The following is a 26,449-nucleotide window of genomic DNA, read 5'->3' as shown; positions in this document are numbered from 1 at the left end:
CAGTGGTTTTCAATGGGGGGTGGTTCTGCACCCCGGAAGACATTGGGCAGTGTCTGGAGATATTCTTGGTTGTCACAACTGGTGAGATGCTCTGGGTGGGCGTCTACTGGGCAGAGACCAAGGACGCTGCTAAAACATATTACAAGGGCCCCCACCATAAAGAATCAGTTGGCCCAAAATATCAGTAGTGCTGAAGATGAAGAACCCCTAGCATAGATTATACAAACCTATCAACTGGAAAAGGCACTAAGGCATATTAATTGGAACTATTCATGGGAGAAGGAGCAATAATTTGACCTCACAGTTCTGATGGAAGAATTTCATATCTGGATATCTCAAGATCTGTGCTGCTTTCAAGATTATGAGTATCCTGATTAAAAGCTCTCAGATTTACCTGCTGTTACTAGTAAAACCAGAGTCAATGATAACCTTGTTACATATAAAATCCGTCAGCTTCAATACCTAAAACCCGTTAACATGCAAAGAAAGATAAAGGAAACAAAACTATTACTGTTTGGTTTAAATCCCAAGGAAGAAAGCTGCCTCAGGGGACCCTCAATTGCTAAATTGTGACAGCAAAACTTCTCCTTACATGAACTAATTTGTCTGTGAAACCTGAGTAGATGTGAGGCTATTTATTATCTTAATTACTCCACTTAGTGTCCCTATTCACATAGCTCACTATGGAAGTATTGCAAGATTTGCTTAGGAGATGGTGCCACAGACCTTACTGGAGCTATTATATAATATGTGGTAGATGCTCCTTACTGCCTTTCTAAAATTGGAAAACTCTAGAATTTTGGAAACATTTGGCTTCAAAAGTTTTAGATAAGTGATTGTTAACCTGAAATGACTAACATGCAGTCAATAGCTTTCTTGTTTAGGGCACTACACACGACAGGTCGGGCTTGCAGCTTGAAATCTTGTAAGACTAGTAACTTTCCAAAGAAACACCTTTCTTCAAGACTATAAACCTCAAACTTTATCCTTCAAAATGTTTCTGGCAAGAAATAGTGAATGATTTAGGATAAACCCATTCACCATACCAGAAAAGCTGATTCCAATTCAGTAGCATGACTGGTGTCTCTGTCTCTTTCTGTCTCTCTCTCACACATATACACATCCCTGCAATGTGTAATAGCACAATGTGTAGCAAGCACCCAGCTGGCCCCGGGATTGATCCATCAGGGCCTCCCTCCTATCATGGTTTCTGCTGGTTGATGGTTGGGGGTGTAACTCTTTCTGCATATACATTCCTATCTTCTTCCCTGAAAGGCTTTACCAGACTACCTAAGGTGTGCTCATGGGACTGGCCCAGGGAAATAGCAGGTTGTTAAGAAACAAGTAGTAAGGAAATGCTGAGGCATATGTATTCAAATTGTCACTTTTACGTGTCTAACCATGTAAAATGGAGCTTGGAAACTGATGGGGATACCAGCCGATTTTCAGAAACTACAGAAAAAGCTAAATGAACTTGCACCATGCTGAAAAAGATGCATCATGCTTGCTCCAAGAAAACACTGAACACAGTGGAAACAACTGAAATGTCTTTAAACTCTTTTTTGCCAGTTTTGGCAATGCCAGGATCCACTGATGACCATTCAGTTTTAATGCTCTTTTCATCATACTCCAAACAATCTTCCCTTCCTCATATCCTAAGAAAACATACCTTCTTCTCATGAAAATGAAATAGCACATGGCATTGTTTAATAAGCTGAAAAGAAATCCTGAAAAGCTTTTGTGAAACTATTCTCTAATAAAATTCTAAGAACTGTGATGTAGAGAGGGGAAAATATTTCACTGCAGTATTGTTAAATACCATCCTAATGCTCATGTGGGAGGAAGAAGCACTTTGCCAGTTTCTGTAACAACTTCACCACCAGCACAGTTTACCATGGACTCTGCCACTGAGTTGTGAAGCCCCACTGCCTTTTCAGGAGGCACTATGTTTCTCTTCTCAGGTTCCCATGTGTATCAAATGGAATGGGGCAGGGCCAGAAGCCCTGGGAAAGCCTGCCAAGAGTGTGGATTAGATCATCAACCAACCCACCCCAGCTTCCTCAGAAGTGCACAGGCCACAACCCTTGGGCCAGCCAGTCAGGTTCTCAAAACAGGAAAAACTAAAAGTGGATCCTCCCCATAAAAAAGTTTGAAAGTTCTTACATCATACAATTATTTTAAACACACTGCCTCTTGCGTAGTGTAATTACAGAAGAGCAGATTCGAATCTCAAAAAGGACTCTTATTTCCAAGAATACCCCAAGTTAATTTCCCTGTACAATGTCCTCTCACATACTTAAATAATTTTTAAAGGAAAGTTCTGTGGCAAGGATTAAAGACTTGCATTGGATAGTTAACTCATTCCTAGTAGATAAGATACGCTAAAACTCTCTATGCTTCATCAAGAAAACAAATATTTACAACTTTTCACCCATGACAAGTCCTTCAGTTAAATTCTTCAGGGATTCCATCCTATTTTAGCTTCTGTATAACAATACTGCAAAGCTGTAATTACATCCTCTATAATCAGCCATTCCCAGTGTAATTAGGAGTGCCACAAATTTAAAACTGTGACCTCAATACTGAGGGAAAAAGTGTGTGGAAGAGTGAGTTTATACTGCATGCAATGTCTTCCATGTTTTGTTGACAAATTTAAAACATAAAGAAAAAAAATAACATGTTATCAAAGTCATCATTCAAAGGACTTATGATTCAAAAGGGTTCCTGATAAGAGTTTTTCCTCCATCATTTCTAATATCTGACACTCATAAAGCTCTTTAGTATAAAATCCCATGCTCTTCCCATATGTTATGAAAACTCTAAACCCCTTCAGGTATTTGTCAGTTCCTCTCATTCAACTACCATCCACTGTAGGAATAAAGATAGATGTGCATGGATTCCTGACACAACGTCAGGCTAGTGTAAACCAAGTTTAAACTGGCAAATAGGTCCATTAGTAAAGTGCCTAACTTCTAAGCAATGTGAATAAATTTAATCTTAACAAGAATAAGGAAGCTGATCAAACATTAGTAATCACATAATGTTTCAAGCAAACCATTTGATAAATACAATAATAACCACATTAATAAAACAGATCAACAGCAACAAAACTTCTCAAATGCTTATGGGTCAGCACTGTGAGAATCTTAGATAAATTATCTCATTTAGTTTTCACAAATGGCCCCTGGATAATAAAGTTATCACCTCCAGTTTTCACAGAGGAAACTGAAGCCCAGGGGATGTTAAGTAACTGACCAGGTTAATTAGTTGGTAAGAGTAGGGCCAGTCTTGAAGCTTGGTCCGAGTCTCAAGCTTGTGCTTGTTTTTACAATCTTCAGGCTATAATGTCTATTTATTATATATTACACAAGCAATTTAAACCAAACATTCTTGTCCTTACTCTTTCACCAAGGCTCCTGGTGAACTAAAACTGTTAACAATCAATGAGGGGTGGGAAGAAAGCAGGAAGTGGAAAAAAAAGCAAGATTCCCCACCTCCATCAAATTCAGGAACTCCTTTCCATTATGGTATGAGTTGATACTGTCTAAATTACATACATGTTTACTCACAGCCCATAAGTTACTAAATCACCAGTTACAAAACAGAATGCACTCTTGTATTTTTCAGATTAAAAAGGCTGATTAACCAAGAAACTGAGTCCCAGGAGAGGAAGGAGCAAGAAAAAGAGAAGAGAGTCACCGCTCTGAAAGAGGAACTGACCAAACTGAAATCTTTTGCTTTGATGGTGGTGGATGAACAACAAAGGCTGACGGCACAACTTGCCCTTCAAAGACAGAAAATCCAGGACCTAACCACAAGGGCAAAGGAAACACATGCTAAACTAGCCCTTGCTGAAGCCAGAGCTCAGGAAGAGGAACAGAAGGCAACCAGACTAGAGAACGAACTGCAAACGCAGACCACAGAATTTCACCAGAACCAAGAAACAATCATGGCGAAGCTCACCAATGAGGACAGCCAAAATCGCCAGCTTCGACAAAAGCTGGCAGCACTCAGCCGGCAAATTGATGAGTTAGAAGAGACAAACAGGTCTTTACGAAAAGCAGAAGAAGAGCTGCAAGATATAAAAGAAAAAATTAGCAAGGGAGAATATGGAAACTCTAGTATCATGACTGAGGTAGAGGAGCTCAGGAAACGTGTGCTAGAAATGGAAGGCAAGGATGAAGAGCTCATAAAAATGGAGGAGCAGTGCAGAGATCTCAATAAGAGGCTAGAAAAGGAAACATCACAGAGTAAAGACTTTAAACTTGAGGTTGAAAAACTCAATAAAAGGATTATGGCTCTGGAAAAATTAGAAGATGCTTTCAGCAAAAGCAAACAAGAATGCTACTCGCTGAAATGCAATTTAGAAAAAGAAAGGATGACCACAAAGCAACTGTCTCAGGAACTAGAGAGTTTAAAGATAAGGATCAAAGAGCTAGAAACCATTGAAAGTCGTCTGGAAAAGACAGAATTCACCTTAAAAGAGGATTTAACTAAATTGAAAACATTAACTGTGATGCTAGTAGATGAACGGAAAACAATGAGTGAAAAATTAAAGCAAACTGAAGATAAGTTACAAGCTGCTGCTTCTCAGCTTCAAGTGGAGCAAAATAAAGTGACAGCAGTTACGGAGAAGTTGATTGAGGAAACTAAAAGGGCACTGAAGTCCAAAACTGATGTGGAAGAAAAAATGTACAGTGTAACCAAAGAGAGAGACGATCTAAAAAGCAAACTGAAAGCAGAGGAAGAGAAAGGAAATGATCTCCTGTCCAAGGTTAATGTGTTGAAAAATAGGCTTCAATCCTTGGAAGCAATTGAGAAAGATTTCCTAAAAAACAAATTAAATCAGGATTCTGGTAAATCCACAACAGCATTACACCAGGAGAACAATAAGATTAAAGAGCTTTCTCAAGAAGTGGAGAGACTGAAACTGAAGTTAAAGGATATGAAAGCCATCGAGGATGACCTCATGAAAACTGAAGATGAGTATGAGACGCTGGAACGAAGGTATGCTAATGAACGCGACAAAGCTCAGTTTTTATCTGAAGAGCTGGAGCATGTTAAAATGGAACTTGCCAAGTACAAGTTAGCAGAAAAGACAGAGTCCAGCCACGAACAATGGCTTTTCAAAAGGCTTCAAGAAGAAGAAGCTAAGTCAGGTCACCTCTCAAGAGAAGTGGATGCACTGAAAGAGAAAATTCATGAATACATGGCAACTGAGGACCTGATATGTCACCTCCAGGGAGATCATTCGGTTCTGCAAAAGAAACTCAGTCAACAAGAGAATAGGAACAGAGATTTAGGAAGAGAGATTGAAAACCTCACTAAAGAGTTAGAGCGGTATCGTCACTTCAGTAAGAGCCTCCGGCCCAATCTCAACGGAAGAAGAATCTCTGACCCTCAAGTATTTTCTAAAGAAGTTCAAACAGAAGCAGCAGACAATGAGCCACCTGATTATAAGAGTATCATTCCTCTGGAACGAGCAGTCATCAATGGTCAGTTATATGAGGAGAGTGAGGACCAGGACGAGGACCCTAATGATGAGGAGTCTGTGCTTTCCTTCAAATGCAACTCATCTACTCCCTGTCCTGTTAACAGGAAGCTCTGGATTCCTTGGATGAAGTCCAAGGAGGGCCATCCTCAGAATGGCAAAATACAGACTAAACCCAATGGCAACTTCATGCAACCTGGAGATTTAGTGCTAAGCCACACACCTGGGCAACCACTTCATATAAAGGTTACTCCAGACCATGTCCAAAACACAGCCACTCTTGAAATCACAAGTCCAACCACAGAGAGTCCTCACTCTTACACAAGCACTGCAGTGATACCAAACTGTGGCACCCCAAAGCAAAGGATCACCATCCTCCAAAATGCCTCCATAACACCAGTGAAATCAAAAACCTCTGCTGAAGGCCTGATGAATTTAGAGCAAGGCATGTCCCCAATTACCATGGCAACCTTTGCCAGGGCACAGACCCCAGAGTCCTGTGGTTCCATAACTCCAGAAAGGACAATGTCACCTATTCAGGTTTTGGCTGTTACTGGTTCAGCTAGCTCCCCTGAGCAGGGACGCTCTCCCGAGCCGATAGAAATCAGTGCCAAGCACGCAATTTTCAGAGTCTCCCCTGACCGGCAATCATCATGGCAGTTTCAACGTTCAAACAGTAACAGTTCAAGTGTGATAACTACTGAGGATAATAAAATCCACATTCACTTAGGAAGTCCTTACATGCAAGCTGTAGCCAGCCCCGTGAGACCTGCCAGCCCTTCAGCACCACTGCAGGATAACAGAACTCAAGGCTTAACTAATGGGGCACTAAACAAAACAACCAATAAAGTCACCAGCAGTATTACTATCACACCAACAGCCACACCTCTTCCTCGACAATCACAAATTACAGTAAGTAATATATATAACTGACGACCCTTCCTTATCCGGTTTATACTGATATTATTGCAAGGAACTCAGTCCTTTTTAATTATCTCTCCACATGCCCCCAAAGACTGACTGAACCTGTACTTTGGCAAGGTTTATGCATGAACTATCCAAGAGTATCTGAAACTAACTAAGTGTTGCCTGCATAGTCATATCAAGTGTGCACTTACTGTATATCTTTTCATTTACATACCCTGTATGGAAAATATTTAGTCTGCACTTGTTTAAATACATCTTTATGTATTTCATTTTCCATAACACATTAATTTGACTGCAACTTGTCTCGGTGAAATACTTTAACATTATAAAGCAGTAAATAATGTTATTTTTACCATTGCTTGCTGAATTTTTTTGGTCATTCTGTGTTTTTTTTTTTTGCATGTATAATAGAATTTTATTTCCTGTTCATAATGTCTATTAATTCTTCATTAAAAACAAACAGGATCTATTTCCCATTTATAGTCAACTTCTGATCACGTATTAGAGAAGGAAGTAGTTGAAATAAATAAAATTTTATGGCTCTTTGATTTCAAGGTGAACTACAAGATCTCACAGAAGCAAACTTGACTTCACACTTGAGATGTATCCTAATATCACTGGTCCCCAGCACAGTATTTAGCACATATTAGGAATTTAGGAACTTAATAAAATGTTTACTCATAATCGCTGAATAAAATAATATTAATTTGCTTCTGTGAGCATGTATGAGCTGAGGCATGTCAGGTGAAAGTAAGACGTATGTTAGGAAGCCAGAAAAAGCACATTTGGAAATACAAGTTACCTTGACAATCAAGAGTTGACTGTGTTTCTACCATACATTAAAAATCCCCTTAAAATGTTTGTCTACATCTAAACAACCACTAAAACATATGCTAGAATCAGCCACTAAAACATATGCTCTTGAACAGTCTGCTTAGAACTAAAAATGTCATTATTGTTCTTTTCTCCTGTTTGGCTCCCAGAATAGTTTGAATTACTTAAGGTAGCTGCTTTCTACCTTGCTTGTTACTAGTCTGCATTCAGAAGCTTAAGCTTGATTGTAGGTTTGTTTTTTGTTTTTTTTTTAACCTCCCAACAAGCAAATAAAAAGCAAAGATAGTTACAAACATAAGTTATAGAAAAGGCATATTTTTAAAAATACTGTATGTTAGTTGAGGAAGTTTCTTCTGTGATTATTGTTATCTGATTTTCAAGGTAGGCGAGAAAAACTCAGTAATTCTTAAAGATAAAAAAAGCATCCTAGGAATTCTGATACTGGGACTGTCAGCATAACCTGTACCTCTGTAGCAGAGAACAACAGCTTTCAGATGAACATTTCATATTACAAATCTGGTCCCCAAGCCACATTCCAAAAACATGATTTCAGACAAAGTAGCTCACTGCCATTTTCCCTTTTCCAACCTTATAGCTGTTAATTTAGTGTGGTCAATTTTATTGCCAGTTATTGATTTTAAACACAATTCATTTAGACACCCAGGAAAACTGTGAAGATCTTCAGAAGTAAAAGCCATCTTTCACAATTATCCTCCTTTCCCTGCAAAATCAATTTCATGATAGCAAAGCAAGGATTTGTTGACAGAAACACTTCCATGGTGATGAACTGCAACACCAACACTGTGGGCTTGCATCATCATTAAATAAATTTGGATGAAAACTGAGGTTAGTGATGAATGAGAAAGCTTCTGTTTAAACACATTCATCATGGGAATTGGCAGTGACCCAACTGTATTACAAAATACATGACAGTCTAAATGTTTTCCAAAACTGTTTTTATTTTTAAGTTACCTTGAATTAGAACTTTAGAAGAAACTACAACTGTTATTTTACATCTTTTAAAGTAGACACTGATAATATTGCTACATGGGATATCTTTTAAGATGATAATCAAAAGAGTACATATAAAGTTTTGGTGAATAGTGATCAACTAATAAAAAACAGAAATAGTTTGTAATCAACTAATAATAAACAAACAGAAACTAGAAAGAATTAAAATACAAAGTCTTCCCAGCGTTTCCCCACTTACGTCACATAATGACACAAACAGAAAACACACTGGATGGATAAAGAGGCAGAGGTGATCGGCTGAGGGACTCCTGTCACCCCCAGGCTATTCCCGGCTGCCCCAGGTACTGAGGAAAAGACCCATTTTGGCACACTTGTAACTAAGAGTTTGAGAGGTTCTGGACTATTCATTAGTTGAACTATTTTGTAAGGACTCAATTTCTTATCTTATGTGAGCCAAGCAATTTTATATAATAAAGTTAATACCCCAAGTCCTGTGCTCTATGATTATAATGCACAAATTCTCATTTCATCATCTTGCTCCAGATATTAACTACAAATAGGCTTCCCAAGTAATTAACATTATTGGAAATCTACTGGACTTTCAAGGAACTGAACCTCTTTTAGAGGTTCCTCTACTAGGACTACTTCAGTGTAACAATTCATATCCACGTCAAAATTTATGAACACTGTTGTATTAATAACATATATAGATTACTAAAAGTGCTACTAATCAAAGTTTATGGTAAAGAGAGCATCATCTCTTAAAAAAAAGTTTCTTTTCCATAAAATCATACAACTATTCTATTAGTACTTAGAGAGTTTCTATAACTTCATTTCAGAATGCCGAGACATTAGGCAAAGCATAAACTAGGTTGCACTGTGAGATGACCGTAAGAATGACACAGACTAGATTTTTGGCCTTTAATTTCAAAAATAATTCTTCATAACTCTGTGTGCTTGTGTGTGCATATGTGTATGTGGGGTTCCAGGACTTCTTTTTATTGCACATAAAATCACAGACGAATCCTGAAAACTAGGAAGGAGAGAGGAAGTGTCACTGGAAAATCTTCATATGAGATATGTGGAAGTGGAGGGTTGTGTTCTTGAAGAAAAGAAGGCCCTTGAGAGGCTCATAGGAGACATGACTGTTTCTGTAAACATCTGAAAAAATATCTTCTCATTTCATCTGAGGTCCTAGCTTCAGAATCAAGATTCATTTTACTCAGTCCCTGATCCTTTTAACTTTTTGAGCTGCAGCATTCTATCACAGTTTTGAATGATTTTATTTTATTTTGTCATTTTATTTTAATGACATTCTTCTTGCCTTTTAAGACCATTTGCAATGCTTTCCCAAGGAGGCCACTGCTCTCTGACTCATCCTTACAAGAAGGACATTGTACATTACAACAACTGGATCTTTACATACAAAGGAAAGTCTCTTTGTGTGTTAAGATGATGATAGGATTATATAAATTCTATTAGTACTTAGAGAGTTTCTACAATTACATTTCAGAATGCCAAGACATTGGGCAAAGGATAAACTAGGTTGCACTGTGAGATGACCATAAAAGGGGTATTTAATTTAAAATTTTTAGACTTGTAAAAGGATTCTGTGATCTTTATTGACTAAAATATAACTCCACACAAAAACATATTTTTCACAGCTGTTTTGATTCTTAATCTTTACCAAGTGAGTCTTCCTTTGAAACTTGTTAGACAAAGGCAGGGAGAGAGCTTTAATAACACTCTAGTTTCCCTACATTTTGGCTTCTGATACTGTCTTTTCCTCCAGATAATCTTTTGCTTTGCAATCCTAAAAGAAAAAATAATTAGGCAATAATGCATGCCCAAAACAATAGGATCTACATTTCTCAAAGTAAAATTCAAAACACATTATGAAAATCCCCTGATGTCCCACTCAGGGCTATCAAATCCCAATCTCTGAGGGAAGGGCGCAGGAAGCTGCATCTTTTAGCAAGTTCCTCTGCTGCTTACTATGTACCTAAAGAAGGAATTGGGCTTCCCAGGCAGCACTGATGGTAAAGAACCCACCTGCCAATGCAGGAGACATAAGAGACACAGGTCTGATCCTTGGGTCAGGAAGATCCCCTGGAGGGGAGAGCAAGGCAACGGACTCCAGTATTCCTGCCTGGAGAATCCCATGGACAGAGGAGCCTGGTGGCTACAGTCCATAGCGCTGCAAAGAGTTGGACATAACTAAATCCACTCAGCACACACACACACAAAGAAGGATTCCATTGTTTTAGACAGTTCTATTGATATATTGATAAACACTAGCAAATATGTTCTGACTCTAGTCTTGCTCTACCAGAATGAATTACACCTGTTTCAGGAAGTGTGACTATTCCACCCTCTAGTGGCTGGCATGACAAACAGATGGCTTATTCTCCAGGTTTTCTTTTTATTCAAAAGAAAAGCTCAATAAAAACTGCCATCTTATAAGGTGGAAAGGTTCCCAGTTTTACAACAGTAGCAAAGCATAGATGTCTGATTCTTTGAGCTGTAGCAGGCTGTCTGACAACTACAAGCTCTGTTTCACCTCCAGGTCCCTGGGCCTCAACATAACCCTACAGCATTTCTTGGGAATGGTCCAGAACATACATTAAAGAGAGCAGTTTGGATGAGCCAAAACAAAGGACTCCATTCACCTTAGGCCACAGTGAAGCAAATCCAAGAAAGAATAAGGCAGATAAGTGGTTCAATAAAATCCACAAACCTTCAAACTCCTTAAAACTCATTTTCATTTAGATTAAGCTCCAAGTCCTTTCCTTTGCAACTGGTGGATCCTTCTACTGTGCAGTCAGAGCAAGTGCTCCCCAAAGGCAAAACTGTAGGATAAAGAATCCTTAGGGAGTCGAGCAAGTTAACCAGCCAACACACCTCTAAGTACCTTGCTGCTGCTGCTGCAAGACAGCTACGCAGGTGATAAGACTTAGAATCTAAGGCAAGAGTTAAGAACTACCTTAAAAGGTAATTAAGAGCACAATACGGAAAAGGAATTCTACAGATAGCAAGTTCTGTAGGCCTTTGGAGGAGTAGATTACCCTGGACAGGGTTCAGGGGTCAGGTTTCAGACACAGATAGGATCTGACTGGAGGAGAGGTAGCTGTCTGAGAGAGAAGGAAAACTGGGATAGAGATTCCAGGAGGATCTCAGAGCAGAGGTGCGGGGGCAGGCAGGAGAGCAGAAAACCAGCATTTGGGGAACAGTGAGTGATGCAGTGTGGCTGATGCTGACACGGCTGGGGAGTGGTCACAAAGAGTCAGACATGACTAAGCGAGTAAACAACAACAAGATGCACAGGGCACAGTACTGTCAGAACCTGAAGGTCCTTGACTACCATGCTAGGGACCATCTGTCCTCAAAGAAGTTCTCTGGGTAGTGAGGTCAGAGAGAACCAATGCTTTATACACTGTCATTTTATTTCGTAATAGCCCTGTAAAGTGGACATCATCACAATTTTAGAGATGACGCATAATAAATCATATCTAATCCTGCTCAGAACACAGACAGGGCACCTGACATTAGCTGCTTGCGCTCTGCCTCACAGTCTGCCGCTTCAGCCAGAACACTGGGAACACCCCTACGTACACACACGGGGCTTTTCCCTGCCTCCTCCCCACTGCTCTACCTGGAGAGAATTCTCTGCTCTAATCTACAGCGAAAGGTCTGGCTTGAGCCTGGCCTCTTCTGAAACCTTCCAAGGTCACTACAGACGAGAGCAGCAATCTGCCTCCTCTTTCAACTCCTCCCATCTGCAGACCACTGTTAAGAGATAACGAAGGTGAGAGGCCAAGCCCCACACCAATGGGCAGGCATGGGGAAGACTGACTGGGGATGATGCTGTGGACAGAAGATGCGAGAAAGCAAGACCAAGGAGAGGTACAAGTTGCCAGGGACCACTAAGCCCACTCTATCCTAAAACAGGAGTCTGTAAGCAAAGGCACAAACTCCAGGAGTGAAGAATGAGTTTGGACAGGCTATCAGTCTGTGAAGAACAGAGGTACCTGATCTCCTCAGAGGTGGCTGGAGTGAAAAGCATCAGAAATGAGTGACAATGATCCACAGAAGCAACATCACAACCACACACATAAAAGTTTTTAAGCAGGTGACCACGTTGACAGTCCTGATAGTCCTGACCTAAAATCTCCAGAGAAGGCAATCTAGGGATCAAGGTCTAGTCATCAAAAAGACAAGCACCACCAGCTTAGCCCAGAGGTGGTGAGACTTCTGCCTTTGCAGATCCCTAGAAAATCTTCCTGGGATGGCATACCCTAATTTAGGGTTTCCATTTCTCAAGCAGCATCATGACTTACAAGGAAAGACTTAAGGTCCCAAAATCAGTTTACAAAAAAAGAATTGTGTATTTTTTGAGCTCAGGGGGAGAAGTGTTAGGGTTCAAGCTTGCATGCATGCTTGCTCAGTTGCTTCAGTCGTGTCCGACTCTTTGAGACCTCATGGACTGTAGCCTGCCAGGCTCCTCTGTCCATGGGATTCTCCAGGCAAGAATACTGGAGTGGGGAGCCATGCCCTCCTCCAGGGGATCTTTCTGACTCAGGAATCAAACACATCTCCAGCATCTCCTGCATTGTAGGCAGATTCTTTACCCCTTGAGGCACATGGGAAGCCCAGGGTTCAACCCTGTCAGTCTCTAAATTCTGCTTCCAATTCAGAATTAAATAACTGTAAACTTAGGGAGTTATCACAAATAAAATTGTCATTTTAGAGAAAAATCTTCAAACTGATCTCCAATTATCTCTCACAACAATTGCTGTTTAGTTGCTAAGTCATGTCTGACTCTTTTCCCAACCCCACGGTCTGTATCCTGACAGGCTCCTCTGTCCCTGGGCTTTTCCAGGCAAGGGTACTGGAGCGGGTTGCCATTTCCTTCTCCAGAGGACCTTCCTGACTCAGGGATGAACCCAGATCTCCTGCATTGCAGGCAGACGCTTTACCCTCTGAGCCACCAGGGACGCCTGAGCTACCAGGGAAGCCCCTCATAACAATTAAGTACATATAAACACCTGCTTCAATGCAGCCACTCAAAGCAATTCCTCAAGAACAAATTACCAGCCTTTACCATTTAGTCAGTCGGCTGTTTTTTTTCCCCTTCTCTTTTTTTAAAAAGAGCTATTCCTTTTCTGTTCTCTGTCTTTTAATGGAGTTCTTGCTTAAATTCACTGATACCAGACAGTTTTGAGGCCTCAGAGAAGTATCATTTTATAGAAAGAGGAGTTAACTAAAAACTGCAATAGATCCCTAAAGAGTCCATTACACGAGAAACATTTAAACACCTGACGGGTCCCTTCAGGGTAGCAGGGATCACTCTGAGTAGGACAATCTCTCTCACAGTGACAGACACAAGCAGCACTATTTTTTATATAAAACTTTATTCTGATTATAATAACGCATATATATTGCAAAAATATAAATGCTGCTGGAGTTGCTGATTTTAGCTTCTAAGAAGCACAATGAGAGAACTAGGGAGAACAATGGACAATTAGTACTATTTTCTTAGGCCGACCTATCAACTATGGCTCTGTTCCAGGCGTTCTCAGACTGCCAATAAGGAAGGAAATGTGCTATAGGGGGACCATCCTGTAGTTACTGAACACCCCTGTGCTAAGGGTCTCCCTCAGAGACTGCAAGTTTAAGTATTCTGTCTGTTCAGCCCAAATATAATGGCCCAGGGGCCAGCCTGGTAACCACAGGAGAGGGGCAGGGTTTCCCTCCCCTCAGAGAGCCAATCGATGCTTGGAAAACGGCTCAATCACTGTGCATTGTTCAAGTACTGGAAAGAAACTTCTCCTTAGAGGGCTACTCTCAGAACTAGTCACACTCTTATCAGTTAATAAAACAGGCAGGCTTGTAGTGGGAATGCGGGCATAAAACTCACTTCTCAGGCTTTGGGGAAATTATACAGAAGTACCCACGCTGGGAGAAGGAAAAAGTGGCAGGTGAGGGGGAATCACATTTTCTCCCTGGGCTGCCTCAGCCACTTGAATGGTATCAGCAGTTTTTCTATGATGATTCTCAAAGCAGCATCTCCAAGTTTTCAATGCCTACCAAACAGCTGCATATGGAAGACTGGACTGCACTTCAAACCTGGCATGTGCCCACACCCCTGGGCTCTGTCACTCTTGGATTGCTCTCTGATTGCTTTGTCTCACTTCTGGTGGTGTTCCACCACCTTCCCTGTCACCCAGGGTCAACATCTGAGTCCTGTTCTCCACTTCTCTGCTCATCCTCTAGATCCAGCCGACCACTCTGCCCTGGTATTTCTCCCTCTGCCTTCTCTCTTTTATCTGTGCTGCTGCTGCTGCTGCTAAGTCGCTTCAGTCGTGTCTGACTCTGTGTGATCCCATAGACAGCAGCCCATCAGGCTCCCCCCATCCTGGGATTCTCCAGGCAAGAACACTGGAGTCGGTTGCCATTTCCTTCTACAGTGCACGCATGCATGCTAAGTCACTTCAGTCTCTGTGCGACCCTATGGACAGCAGCCCACCAGGCTCCTCTGACCACGGGATTCTCCTGGCAAGAACAGTGGAGTGGGTTGCCATTTCCTTCTCCAATGCATGAAAGTGAAAAGTGAAAGTGAAGTCACTCAGTCGTGTCCGACTCTTAGCAATGCCATGGACTGCAGCCCACCAGGCTCCTCCATCCATGGGATTTTCCAGGCAAGAGTACTGGAGCGGGGTGCCATTGCCTTCTCCTTATCTGTGCTGGTATGCCCCAAAACCAGACTTCAGAACAGATGCTACTGTAAAATAGTTAAACTATTGGATTTAACCCCACACCTCTAATACATCCTTCACTTGTGTGGCTGGTGATCTTTCTACAACCCGGTCCTGACCATGGCAACTCTCCAGTCCCTCGCCTCAAAACCACACTTATTTAGCACTTACATTACTGAGTGGCCCAAATCCAGACTTTCAGTCAGGCCTCCACCTGTCACCTCCTTTCCCTTTGAAACTCTGGACGTAATGGGCGCCCTCAGCAGGACGCTGCACTGGCCATCTCCTCACACACCACAGGCCTTCTAGCGCTAGGCCTTTGCTCATGCTGTTCCTTGGACAATAATGCTCTTCTCTCTTTGTTCCTTTACTGAAATCTTACTCCTACCTCAAGTGTCAATTCCTCCAGAAAATTCTTTATTTTTCTCAATTTTCCTGAGTTTCCAAATCATTTCTGTTTGTACTTTTATTATAGCACTTAATTTTGCCTCATTCTAGTCTTTTGTCACCCCTCTTACACTATAATCCTATAATCTCTTGAGTAAGAATAAGCTGTCATTTATTTTTTGAAACTCTCATATTAATGTTTCTCAAAATGATCGCATTTATCAGAATTACCAAGACCTCCACAGATTTCCACATCCCCAGACCTGTGAAATCCAGTGCAAGAATCTGCATCTTAACAAGCTGCCTGGCTCATTCTTGGGTTTATAAACGTTAAGAACCACTGTACTACATTATCCAGGACTTAAATACTGCTGGTAATAGGAGCTCAGCAAAAGTGCACAGGTCTAACAACACACCTGGGTGCGACAGTTGACTTGCACTTGTTTTCATAGAATCACTGAATGTCAGGGTCAAAAGACTTTATAGATGGTATAAATGCTTCATTTCTGAACAATTAAAAGACAGGACAGAATATGTTTTCAAATAAACTCTAAAAAAGAAAGACAATGAATAGACTAAGTAGGATGAGGGCAGAAAAGGATGTGTGAAGGTTTTCTGGGCCAGGGGTGGTTAGAAACACAGCCCAATACCTGGCACTGCCTGGTCAGCTGCTGCAACTGCTATGCTTAGCAATATGTTTCCAAGAATTAACTGGAGAGATGGGAGAGCAAGAGATAAAGCAGAAAAACAAGAAATGTAAAATAACCAAAGAAGACAAGTTATCGTTATGATCAAGAAATGAGTACCTTAAGAACAGAAAGAAAGAAAAAGTACAAGTAAAAAAGAAAAGAAAAAAAGAAAAAAGTAAAGATAATAATGTTGACATTAGTAACAACTAGCACTTTGGATGCGCCAGGGACTTTCCTACACAGTATCTCTACCCACTAAGGAACTTGCAAGTAGGCAGTCTAATCCTAAGGGTTACAAGATGAGGAAACTAAGGTCGGCCACGGGCTGACTGGCTTGATCAAGAACACAGAGATAGTGGTGCCAGAACCAGAATCGAGACCCACCCAGGTCTACCCGGCTCCACACCCAGTGCTCTAGTCACTGACCCAGGGCTGTTGTAAAATATAAGCTGGAGAATGATTTTTAAAAGTTACGTGGGTGTATGTAAGGGAAGGAGAAAGACGGGAGTGGGTACCAAAATAGAAGAAAAAGAAAAAAGCTGAGCTGAAAAACCTGACAGATGAATAAAAAGAAAGGGGATAAACAAAACAGTTCAAGGTTAGTATATTTGAACATTCTGTTTCTAAATGGGATGCTATGTGTCTGAACACAAAAATGGAAGTAACTAGGTTAGGAAGGATTTTTGAAAACTGTACTTCAATGCTTATTCTTGGACTACCCATGGTGTAATTACCACAGAAAGATTGGGAGGTGACTAGGTACAACCACAAACCATGTTACATTATAAAATGAAAGCATCAATTTCCTCTAGCCTTCACCTCAGAAACTGGACAACTCTTAAATATAAATCACAGCACTGCAGTTCTATTTAAAACCAAACGTTCTCTCACAAGACATTAGTGGGAATGAGCTAATGAAACTACAGAGTTTCCTTTTGAAGGACCGTTTGCCATATAAAACTAAAATTTTAGTGACAAAGTTTTATTGTATAATGAGGAAGTTCTGAGAAAATCAAGAGAAAAACGCCAAAGCAGCATATGAAATTCTGGGCTATCTGCCAGATTCATTATCTGCTGTTTCCTTAAAAAAAAAAAAAATTAGCAGTGATTTACCAAACAATACAAAAGACAAAAGGCAATAATATTCCAAAGACATTTTTTCTCATTTTAGCATTTCCTTCTTTTCATCACCATATCCATCATCATTACTTATGTACTTTCCCATAAACAGAGATAAAAACAAAAATACAAAACACTGTCATTCTGATAACCCAAGGGCCTTGACCAAAGCATTCCATAGCTGGGTCCCTAAGCGAGTCAGGCAGCCCTGACTCTGCCCCTCCCTTGCCTACCCCAGTGACCACAGATGAAAACCACTCAAGGTCTCTGGAAGTCCTGAGCCTTTCAACCTCTAGAGTTAAAGGTGTAGTGAGGGCCCTGCAGTCCCTGGCGTCAAGAACACTCCTGAGGGAACACAGCTTTCTTACACAATATGTTGCCAATACATCTCCAAAAAGTTCAAAGTACTTACACAATTAATTTCATTTAGAGAAAAGGAAACATCCTGATTCCAGCTGTGTAACTAGGATCTGACAGTTTCCTCATACAAGGAAACTAATTTTGTTCCGGTGTTTGCCCTCCAGTATAGTGTGAAGGAGGACAAGGATCAAGTAGAAATTGGATTGCAGAACTGAGATTTTGAATAAAACATTTTCCCTTTCAGTACTTCTTTTGGTCATTAAGCCTGACTGCTATCTAATGACTTGCTGTAATCATAATCATATAGATATCTCGGTTTCTTTTAAGAACCTACAGGCTAAACAAGCTAACATTTTAAGAACTTAACGAATTCTCCTTTTCTTTCTACTGTTACCTAAATATAAGTGAGGCCTCTGCCTCACTGAACTCAGCATCTTTTAAACTTGTAATCCATTCCAAACCCCAATCTCCATGTTAAACTGAGTTAAACATTAAAAAAAAAAACAAAACCCACAAACTTTTCTTCTATGAATGAGCTTTCCAACTTGCTTAATCTCCTCCAAGACATCTGCTTTCTGATGAAACCCAGGAACCTCCAATTCTTAATCACTGTGTGGTCTTAAAAGAGCCATATGCATCGATTGCTCCTTCAATATGCTCTCCAAATTCGGATAAAGCTTTCTTGGAGCTATTTGACATAGTGTTCTATAAAAATGATCCAAGAGATGACACATTTTAAAGCTCTCTACCTCATTTACTGAAACATGTCCAAGTATAAAATTCATACAAACAAAAAAAACATAGCTTTTTCTTTAAGATTTGGGAATGAAATTGAGAGTTGTCCTAATAATATAACTAGCCTCTGCTGCCATCTAAAGGTAAAAACTATGAAGTGAGATCAAGAGTTATCAAGAAAACCAAAATTAACTTGCAGAATCAATGGTGTAGAAACAATGGGAACCCAGTAACTTTCAGGCAGCTGACCCTACCAATGACTATTCCAAGCCATGCTGTCTTTACAAACACATATCAGTATAGCTCACCAGAAACAAGACCCATAAATACTGTCTTCAATACCAATTAGTTTATTGGACAGATTTCAGTTCTGACTAACCTGTGGTGCTCATTCCACATTCCTAGACAATCTGAGTCGGGAGATTTTGAGATGGGATCTGGGCATCTGCAGTGCTTTAAAAGCCCCACAGGTGGTTCTGATGAGCATCCAGGACCACTGGGCCACGAAACACTGGCTTCTACAGTACTAAACCTCCCACACCCAAGCAGACAAGAGTTCTAGGTAGAAAGAAACCTTAAAGCTTATTATCTAAATGAGATTCAACTATGGCAGTGTTTATCAAAGTATGTCAGGCTGACCACCCTGCATCAGATAAATCACCTTGAGAGTTTATTTAAAATGCAGATTCCTGGGTGTATCCATAGACATTTAAATGAATTACAGTTTCCAGAGGTAAGGCCCAAGAATCCACAATTTAAGTAGAATCCCAACACAGATTTTTGTACACTAAACAGGACAACCGATCTAATTCTTGACAAAGGTAAAGGACATCACTGAAACCTATTTTGTAGAGGCTATTATTAATGCTGTGGTTATAAGGTCAGCCGACTTACTCATGGTTTGCACAATATGTTGATGTTCACAGAACTGTCCTGATCTCTTCAGTATTTATTTCCTTTTTATCCTTTAATATAACTTAGTGTGTGTTTTTTTTAATTATATACTTCTTAATTACAGAAAATGTAGTGTATAGAGAAGATATAAGAAAAATGGAAAACACTATAACTCCACTAACCAGAGTTAACCACTGATTTGTTGTTGTTCAATCACTAAGTTGTGTCTCACTCTTTGCGACCCCAGGGACTGAAGCTTGCCAGGCTTTCCTGTCCTTCCCTATCTCCTGGAGTTTGCTCAGACTAATGTCCATTGAGTCTGTGATGCCATCCAACCATTTCATCCTGTGTCGTCCCCTTCTCCTATTGCCCTCAATTTTCCCCAGCATCAGTGTCTTTTTCCAATGAGTTGGCTCTTCACATCAGGTGGCCAAAGTACGGGAGCTTCAGCTGCAGCCATCAGTCCTCCCAGTGAATATTCAGGGTTGATTTCCTTTAGGATTGGCTGGTTTGATCTCCCCACTGGTGTATTTTCTCCTAGTATTTTCTCTTCAAATATACACAGTAAAAGCATGTATACAGTTTTAAATCCTGCTTTTAACATTTCCAGTAAACAGTTTTCTATATCTTCAAAAGCATCATTATTTAAAGACAGCATAATATTTTCATGTGATTACAGTGTAATTCATTTACTCTATACTGATTATTACAGCCTTAAACTATGTCCATTTTTCATTGTTATAAATAATGTTAAAACAAAGAGCCTTGCCTGCATTTGTGATTATTTCCTGGCAGGAGAATGGTATCAGAGTATCAATATTTCATTTGCTATGCTTGCTGTGCTGTGCTTAGTCTCTCACTCATGTCCAATTCTTTGTGACCCCATGAACTGTAGCCCACCAGGCTCCTCTGTCCATGGGGATTCTGCAGGCAAGAATACTGGAGTGGGTTGCCATGCTTAGGATTAAGTATTAAAAAAAAATGTCAGTAAGAACACTAAAGCCTAACAATTCTCCTAGTGCCTAGGCATAGAGAAGGCTGTACCAAAAGAAAGCATATTCCTCATATAGTTTATATTTTATTGAAGGATTCATATTTTATAGCCAAGTCTGTGTAGTATTTATTTGAAAACCTAAATGTGGTTGCTATTAATAGTTAGGGGGCACTTAAAATAAGTGAATGTTTACATAAAGAGACCATGGGACTTTACTGTACTTTTATCAGTATAATAAAAATGTGTAAACAGATTTCTACAGAATAAAAAACAACACAAAAAGGGTTTCCGTAAGAACACTATTTGAAATCTATGATGAAAATGACAATGCATTTTTAAAAGATTTCTCTTTTTCAAGTCAGAGCAACAAAATGGGGGAAGTTGTCTTCATCATCGTCATCCCTGTGGATTATAATGGGAGAATTAGTTACCTGAGACCTTTTTCCCATCTCTTTACCAACACGTATTAATCCAGAATATTCTTCCTAAGTAAATAAGAGTATATTTCTAAGCAAATATGAACTAAATCAAGCCTTTACTCTTTGACACTCCACAACCTGCTTTCCCAGTCAAGATCATTCAACCTGTGACTCCTCTCTCACCCTTCATATGCTGTGGACAAATATTAGTTCAATTGTACCTCCACAATATGCCTAAGTCCTTATTATTCCCCTACCACCACCCATCCACCCCCCCACCCCCCGCCCCCCACACACAGAGTCTATAGGATCAGGTACAATTTCCCCTATCTAGCCCTAGTCTACATTCCCATTCTGTTTCTCAAACACAACCTAATTTAAAGTCATTCCATTTCTCAACTGTATCCAATTCCTATCTCAAGAACATTGTCAAAGTATTCCTTTACTCTGGAATGCTCTCCCGTTCTGCTGTTAACAATCCTACTAGTCTTTGGAGTGAGTGAAGTTGCTCAGTCATGTCCAGCTTTTTGCAACCCCATGGACTATAGCCTACCAGGCTCCTCTGTCCATGTAATTTTCCAGGCAAGAGTACTGGAGTGGGTTGCCATTTCCTTCTCCAGAGAATCTTCTCGACCCAAGGATCAAACCCAGCTCTCCAGCATTGGAGGCAGACGTTTTACCCTGTGAGCCATCAGGGAAGCCCCTAGTCTTTGGAGGCCCAAGACAAATGTTACTTTCTCAATGAAGCTCTCTTAGACCCCTCATTTGAAATTCACCTTTCTCTGGAAATCTCATTAAACTTTGAGATGAATTTGGGACACTTCTCTTGTTTATCTACCACTATACCATGATTGCTAAAAAGCAAGAAACATAACCTATTTATCTCTGTATCTAACATTATCTACACTTGAGGGTCTTGAACACAGCACACACTTAACTCATGTTGGTGAACTGTTTAACTGAAGTTTTTTTCTTCAACATGACAATCCTTAATCTGATATGTCCCTGCTGCTGCTGCTGCTAAGTCATGTCAGTCGTGTCCGACCCTGTGCAACCGCAGAGACAGCAGCCCACCAGGCTCCCCCATCCCTGGGATTCTCCAGGCAAGAACACTGGAGGGGGTTGCCATTTCCTTCTCCAATGCATGAAAGTGAAACGTGAAAGTGAAGTCACTCAGTCGTGTCCAACTCCCAGCGACCCCATGGACTGCAGCCTTCCAGGCTCCTCCATCCATGTGATTTGCCAGGCAAGAGTACTGGAGTGGGGTGCCACTGCCTTCTCCGGATATGTCCCTAGAACCTAGATATGTCCCTAGAACCTAGTGTTTTCAAAAAAGCCAAAATCTCCAATCTGACTCTATGTCCTGGACAATGTCTGCTTCTCTACCAACTGTACTATTAACTACCTTCTGTTTTTCTGTTTAATTCAAGATCAAGGAGGTATGCAAGCAGAGAATTCCAACACGGATCCCTAAACCAAAATCTACAGGCATCACTAAGCCTTCCCCTAAAGCTCCTCCAGGGCCTACGGATAAGACTGGCTGTGGGAAGCTACACATCATAAGGACTGTCACCTCTAACACTTTCCTCCACTTGGGAGGGAAAAGGTAAGTCATGCCAATGCAGGGCCTGGATACATTCACTGACAGAAATATCTCGGAACCTGGAGTTTTAAGCATGGAAGGACAAAGATAAAGGGCCACCTCTCCAGGAAATGGCGACGCAGCAGACAGACAGATGGTCCGTTCACAGGCTGCTGGGCCTGGTGCCATCCTGAAGGAGCAGCACAGCTACCATTCTTTCACCTATGTATGCATATGCATACACATACAGATAAAATCGTAGGCCCAGACACACACCCCAGATCCTCCCAACTCGCCATCCTGCTTGTAATGCAACCCAAAGCTGGACAATAGCCCAAAACAGGACTGGATTTGTTGGAATACTTTGAAAATTTTCTGGTGAACCCGGAAGTAATTCTTCATTCCACAGAACTTTGCTAAGAATATGTGGTAGCAAGAATTCCTACTCTGCTTCAAGAAAGATTAAAAACGGCAGGTTGGTTAAAATCATACTTTAAGGTCTAAAAATATGACTTCTTTTGATCAGGACGGGGGTGGGAAAAAAAAAAAGTGGTTCTTCTTAGTTACAAGAAGGAAAGGAACAACAAAAATGAGTAACAGCCAAACACGTCCTTTTTGTGGCCTACCTGGTAACTGCTGGGGTAGTGTGTACACTCGGCTGCAGGCACTTAATCTTCTGTCCTTTTCCTAGTAAGTTGCGCCTCCTGTATATACCAGGCCACGGAATCTCACTGCTAGGCTTGTAAAGCAAACCATTTTAGATTGTTATCTGCACTTTCTATAGTAATCAGGACACCTGAGAGTCAAAGGTCACCAATACTGAGATCTTTTAGGGAGATATGAATCACTGTCTTGGATGTTTAAAAAAAAAAATTTATCATCTCATACGACATTTTTTAAATTACATCTGAATCAACACTATAGAAAAAGCACTTGATTCAACAAAAGCTTGTGATCAGGAGACTCAAGTTCCAATTCAAAATTTTCACTCATTTGACACAGAGCTTGGCATTCATTAGCCTAGGCCCTGAGTTTCCAGAATGCAAAAACAGAAAAGCTAAATAATTCCCCTGGTTCCTTAAGTTCTGAGCATCCATGACTATGTCCAACTACAGAATACTGAATTCAACCAATCATCTACAAGGCAGAGCTCAGGTTCCTGGCAGTAAACTAGTTATTTTCTTCACACTAAAAACTAGGGAAATCTAGAGAAAGAATCTAGAAAGCATCTAGAGAAAGGTGTGTCTGTAATTTAGTGTGGGCAGAGTAACACAATAATGTTTTAAGACAAATGTATTTTTGACATGGGACACAGTTACATCTCACAAAGCTTCAGTCAGAAAAAAAGAAAAATTCTAGAAGAGTATGACCCAAGGTTTTCTGTACTTTGGCACCAAGAACTGGAGGCATGATCCTGGAAGAAATCCTCCTGGCTAAGGACAGTGCTTCCGCTCACTGTCCTGGGATGCAGTCAGCAGAGCAGGAGCAAAGGAACTGCCATTTCCACATTCATACAGCCAAGCCCACTCCAGTGCACTGATGTCACTATACAAATGCCCCTGGGGCCCACTTCAATTTCAGGGAATTGGAGATGGGGCTGAAAACCTGGGCAGCACTGAGCTATGCAAGTCAAAAAGAGGGATGACATGCAGCAGTCAGCAGGCAAGTGTATAAGGGGAAGGTAGGGGGGTTAATTGGATTAAAAACACCAAGTGGAAAAGTCTAAGCTAAAGGAAAGCAGTAAGAGAACAATGGAAGGAATGGATTACAAAAGATGATAACCCACTGACATGACAATAATACGAGATAGTTCAGAAGGAAGTACAGGGCAGTAACAGGTAGATGGTGAAGTGGGAAAAAGTGGAGGGTGCTTATGACTGTGCCTGATATTAGCAGGTAATATTCAGCAAACAGAATGAGTGAATGAGGGACAGAAAAGCCATTCAGTTAAGAATTAAGTGAGAAAATGTACTAAGAGATGGCAATGGTACATGACAGGATCAGGAAAAGCAGTTATGCTGCATAACATTCAACACTGATAATTATGCTAATACAAAGAGGAAACACTGAACCTCTTAGGGTGGAACCCAAACAGACTGGAAAGAAGCATGAAACAAAACAGGAAAAACAAACACCAACAGTACTCACAGAAAAACACAACACCCTGGGAATATTTTACCTTGAAGATGAGCAAGCAAGCGGCAGAAATCCATCTTTAAATGGATTTTATTTTCTTGGGCTCCAAAATGACTGTGGACAGTTACTGCAGCCATGAAATTAAAAGATACTTGCTCCCTAGAAGAAAAGCTGTAACAAACCTAGGCAGCAAATTAAAAAGCAGAGACATTGCTTTGCCAACAAAGGTCTGTATAGTCAAAGTTATGGTTTTTCCAGTAGGCATGTATGGATGTGAGAGTTGTACCATAACGAAGGCTGAGCGCCAAAGAATTGGTCCTTTCGAGCTGCGGTGTTGGAAAAGACTCTTGAGAGTCCCTTAGACTTCAAAGAGATCAAACCAGTCAATCCTAAAGGGAATCAGTCCTGAATATTCACTGCAAGGACTGATGCCAAAACTAAAGCTCCAATACTTTGCCCACTGATGCGAAGAACTGATTCACTGGAAAAGATCCTGATACTGTAGGAGACTGGAGGCAGAAGGGGCCAACAGAGGACGAGATGGTTGGATGGCATTACTGACTCGATGGACATGAGTTTGAGCAAGCTCCGGAAGTTGGTGATGGACTGGGAAGCCTGGCGTGCTGCAGTCCATGGGGTCAAAAAGAGTTGGACACGACTGAGTGACTGAACTGAACTGAATGCTATTTAGACAGGTCTTTAAAATAAAATCTATTCTAACAAAAGGATTACCAGCCAAAAACTATACTTCTTATTTTAAAGCAATATATAATACGGTAAAAATGCATGAACAACTTACAACCAGGGTAAATTCAACAAAATGGTGTTTGACCTGTAACACAACCAAAATATAAAGAATTCTGCCTCCTGAGCATAATCCTGTTTCTGCAGAAATATGCTCCTTCTAAAAATAAAAATAAAAGAAGCTATCCTAATAATTTTAGAGTGCTTTTATTAGGTTAAATTTTTTGAAAACAGATAAAAATACAAGTGAACAAAGATACATTCAAATTGGAAAAAAAAAGTTTAATAACCTGATATTTGTATGCTGGAGTCTTTCCTCGGCTCTTCATTTAACTTCAATGATTTCTGAACTGATCTTGTAACTTTTTAGAATCAAGTGTCTGATTTTAACAGGAAAATGACTGATCTAATACATGACTGGCAATTATGGGCTAAGTAATGGAGGATCTGATGTGATGTGGAATTCTGTTTGGGACGTGTTTCAAATGATATGTGTCATAACACTGGGGGTCTGACACTGAGTCTGAGGCAGGGATCTGCAGCCCACAGGCCAAATTCACCCCACTGTCGTTCTGTATGTTCATAAAGTTAAGAATAGTTTTTATATTTTTAAATAGGAAAAAACATCAAGAAGAATATTTTGTGAGATGTGAAAATTACATGAAATTCAGATTTTGTTGTTTATGGATAACATTCTATTGGAACACAGCCATGTTCATTTGTTTACATATGTATTATATGATCATTTTTACAATACAATAGCAGAGTTGAGTAGCTGTGACACTGACTGGCCAAACACAGCTTAAACTATTTACTATCTGGCCTTTTACAAAAGCAGTTTTCTTACTGCTGTTCTAGTGTGATCTAGACTAGTAAGGAACTCAACAACTTAAGAAGAGCTTAATCAACTAATTGGTAAAAGCAATGCTAGCAATTTAAGAATGTGATTAAAAATTCCATAAAAGCTGATGAAAATGAAAAAACTACATTTCAAGCTTGCTTGTGATCTCTTTTGTAAAATGTATACTTCTACATATGCACTAAAGTGTTCAATTAAAGAACATCAGATAAGAACAGGTCAAAGGATTTATATCACAAAATAACGTAATGTGCTACTGCTGAATCTGAGTGGGGAAATAAACTATTTCTAGGCCTTCTAAATTTCTGGTATTTTCTAAGACAGCAGAACTACTATACATGTTATTTAGAAAAAGAAGTGTAAATCTGCACCTTTAAACATTCATAATTATTGTCAAGAACCACTTCTTTAGGGATTCCCAGGTGGAGCAGTGGTAAAGGATTCACCTGCCAATTCAGGAGACACAAGAGGCATAGGTTCGATCCTGGGTCGGGAAGATCCCCTGGAGAAGGGAATGGCAACCCACTCTGTGGTATCCTTGCCTGGAAAATT

At 40.3% G+C, this 26,449-nt stretch overlaps 2 protein-coding genes across 3 annotated transcripts in view; one reads left to right on the top strand and one right to left on the bottom strand.

Annotated features, from left to right (window-relative positions):
* Nucleotides 1-22,186, top strand: part of FILIP1L (filamin A interacting protein 1 like) — a 112,723-nt gene extending 90,537 nt beyond the window's left edge. The window contains exons 4-5 of one of the 2 annotated variants that reach the window (XM_068969695.1): nucleotides 3,628-6,403; nucleotides 22,007-22,186. In XM_068969695.1, coding sequence (XP_068825796.1) covers nucleotides 3,628-6,403; nucleotides 22,007-22,186 — 2,956 coding nt within the window. The remainder of the gene's footprint in view (nucleotides 1-3,627; nucleotides 6,404-22,006) is intronic. The other variant, XM_068969703.1, reaches the window with a different exon arrangement.
* Nucleotides 1-26,449, bottom strand: part of CMSS1 (cms1 ribosomal small subunit homolog) — a 397,612-nt gene that overhangs the window by 363,883 nt on the left and 7,280 nt on the right. The window lies entirely within an intron of this gene.

The sequence above is a fragment of the Capricornis sumatraensis genome, chromosome 1 (genome assembly GCF_032405125.1).
Source record: "Capricornis sumatraensis isolate serow.1 chromosome 1, serow.2, whole genome shotgun sequence".
Lineage (NCBI taxonomy): Eukaryota > Metazoa > Chordata > Mammalia > Artiodactyla > Bovidae > Capricornis > Capricornis sumatraensis.
The sequence above is the reverse complement of the archived record's forward strand: the minus strand, read 5'-3'. Positions and strand labels throughout refer to the sequence as shown.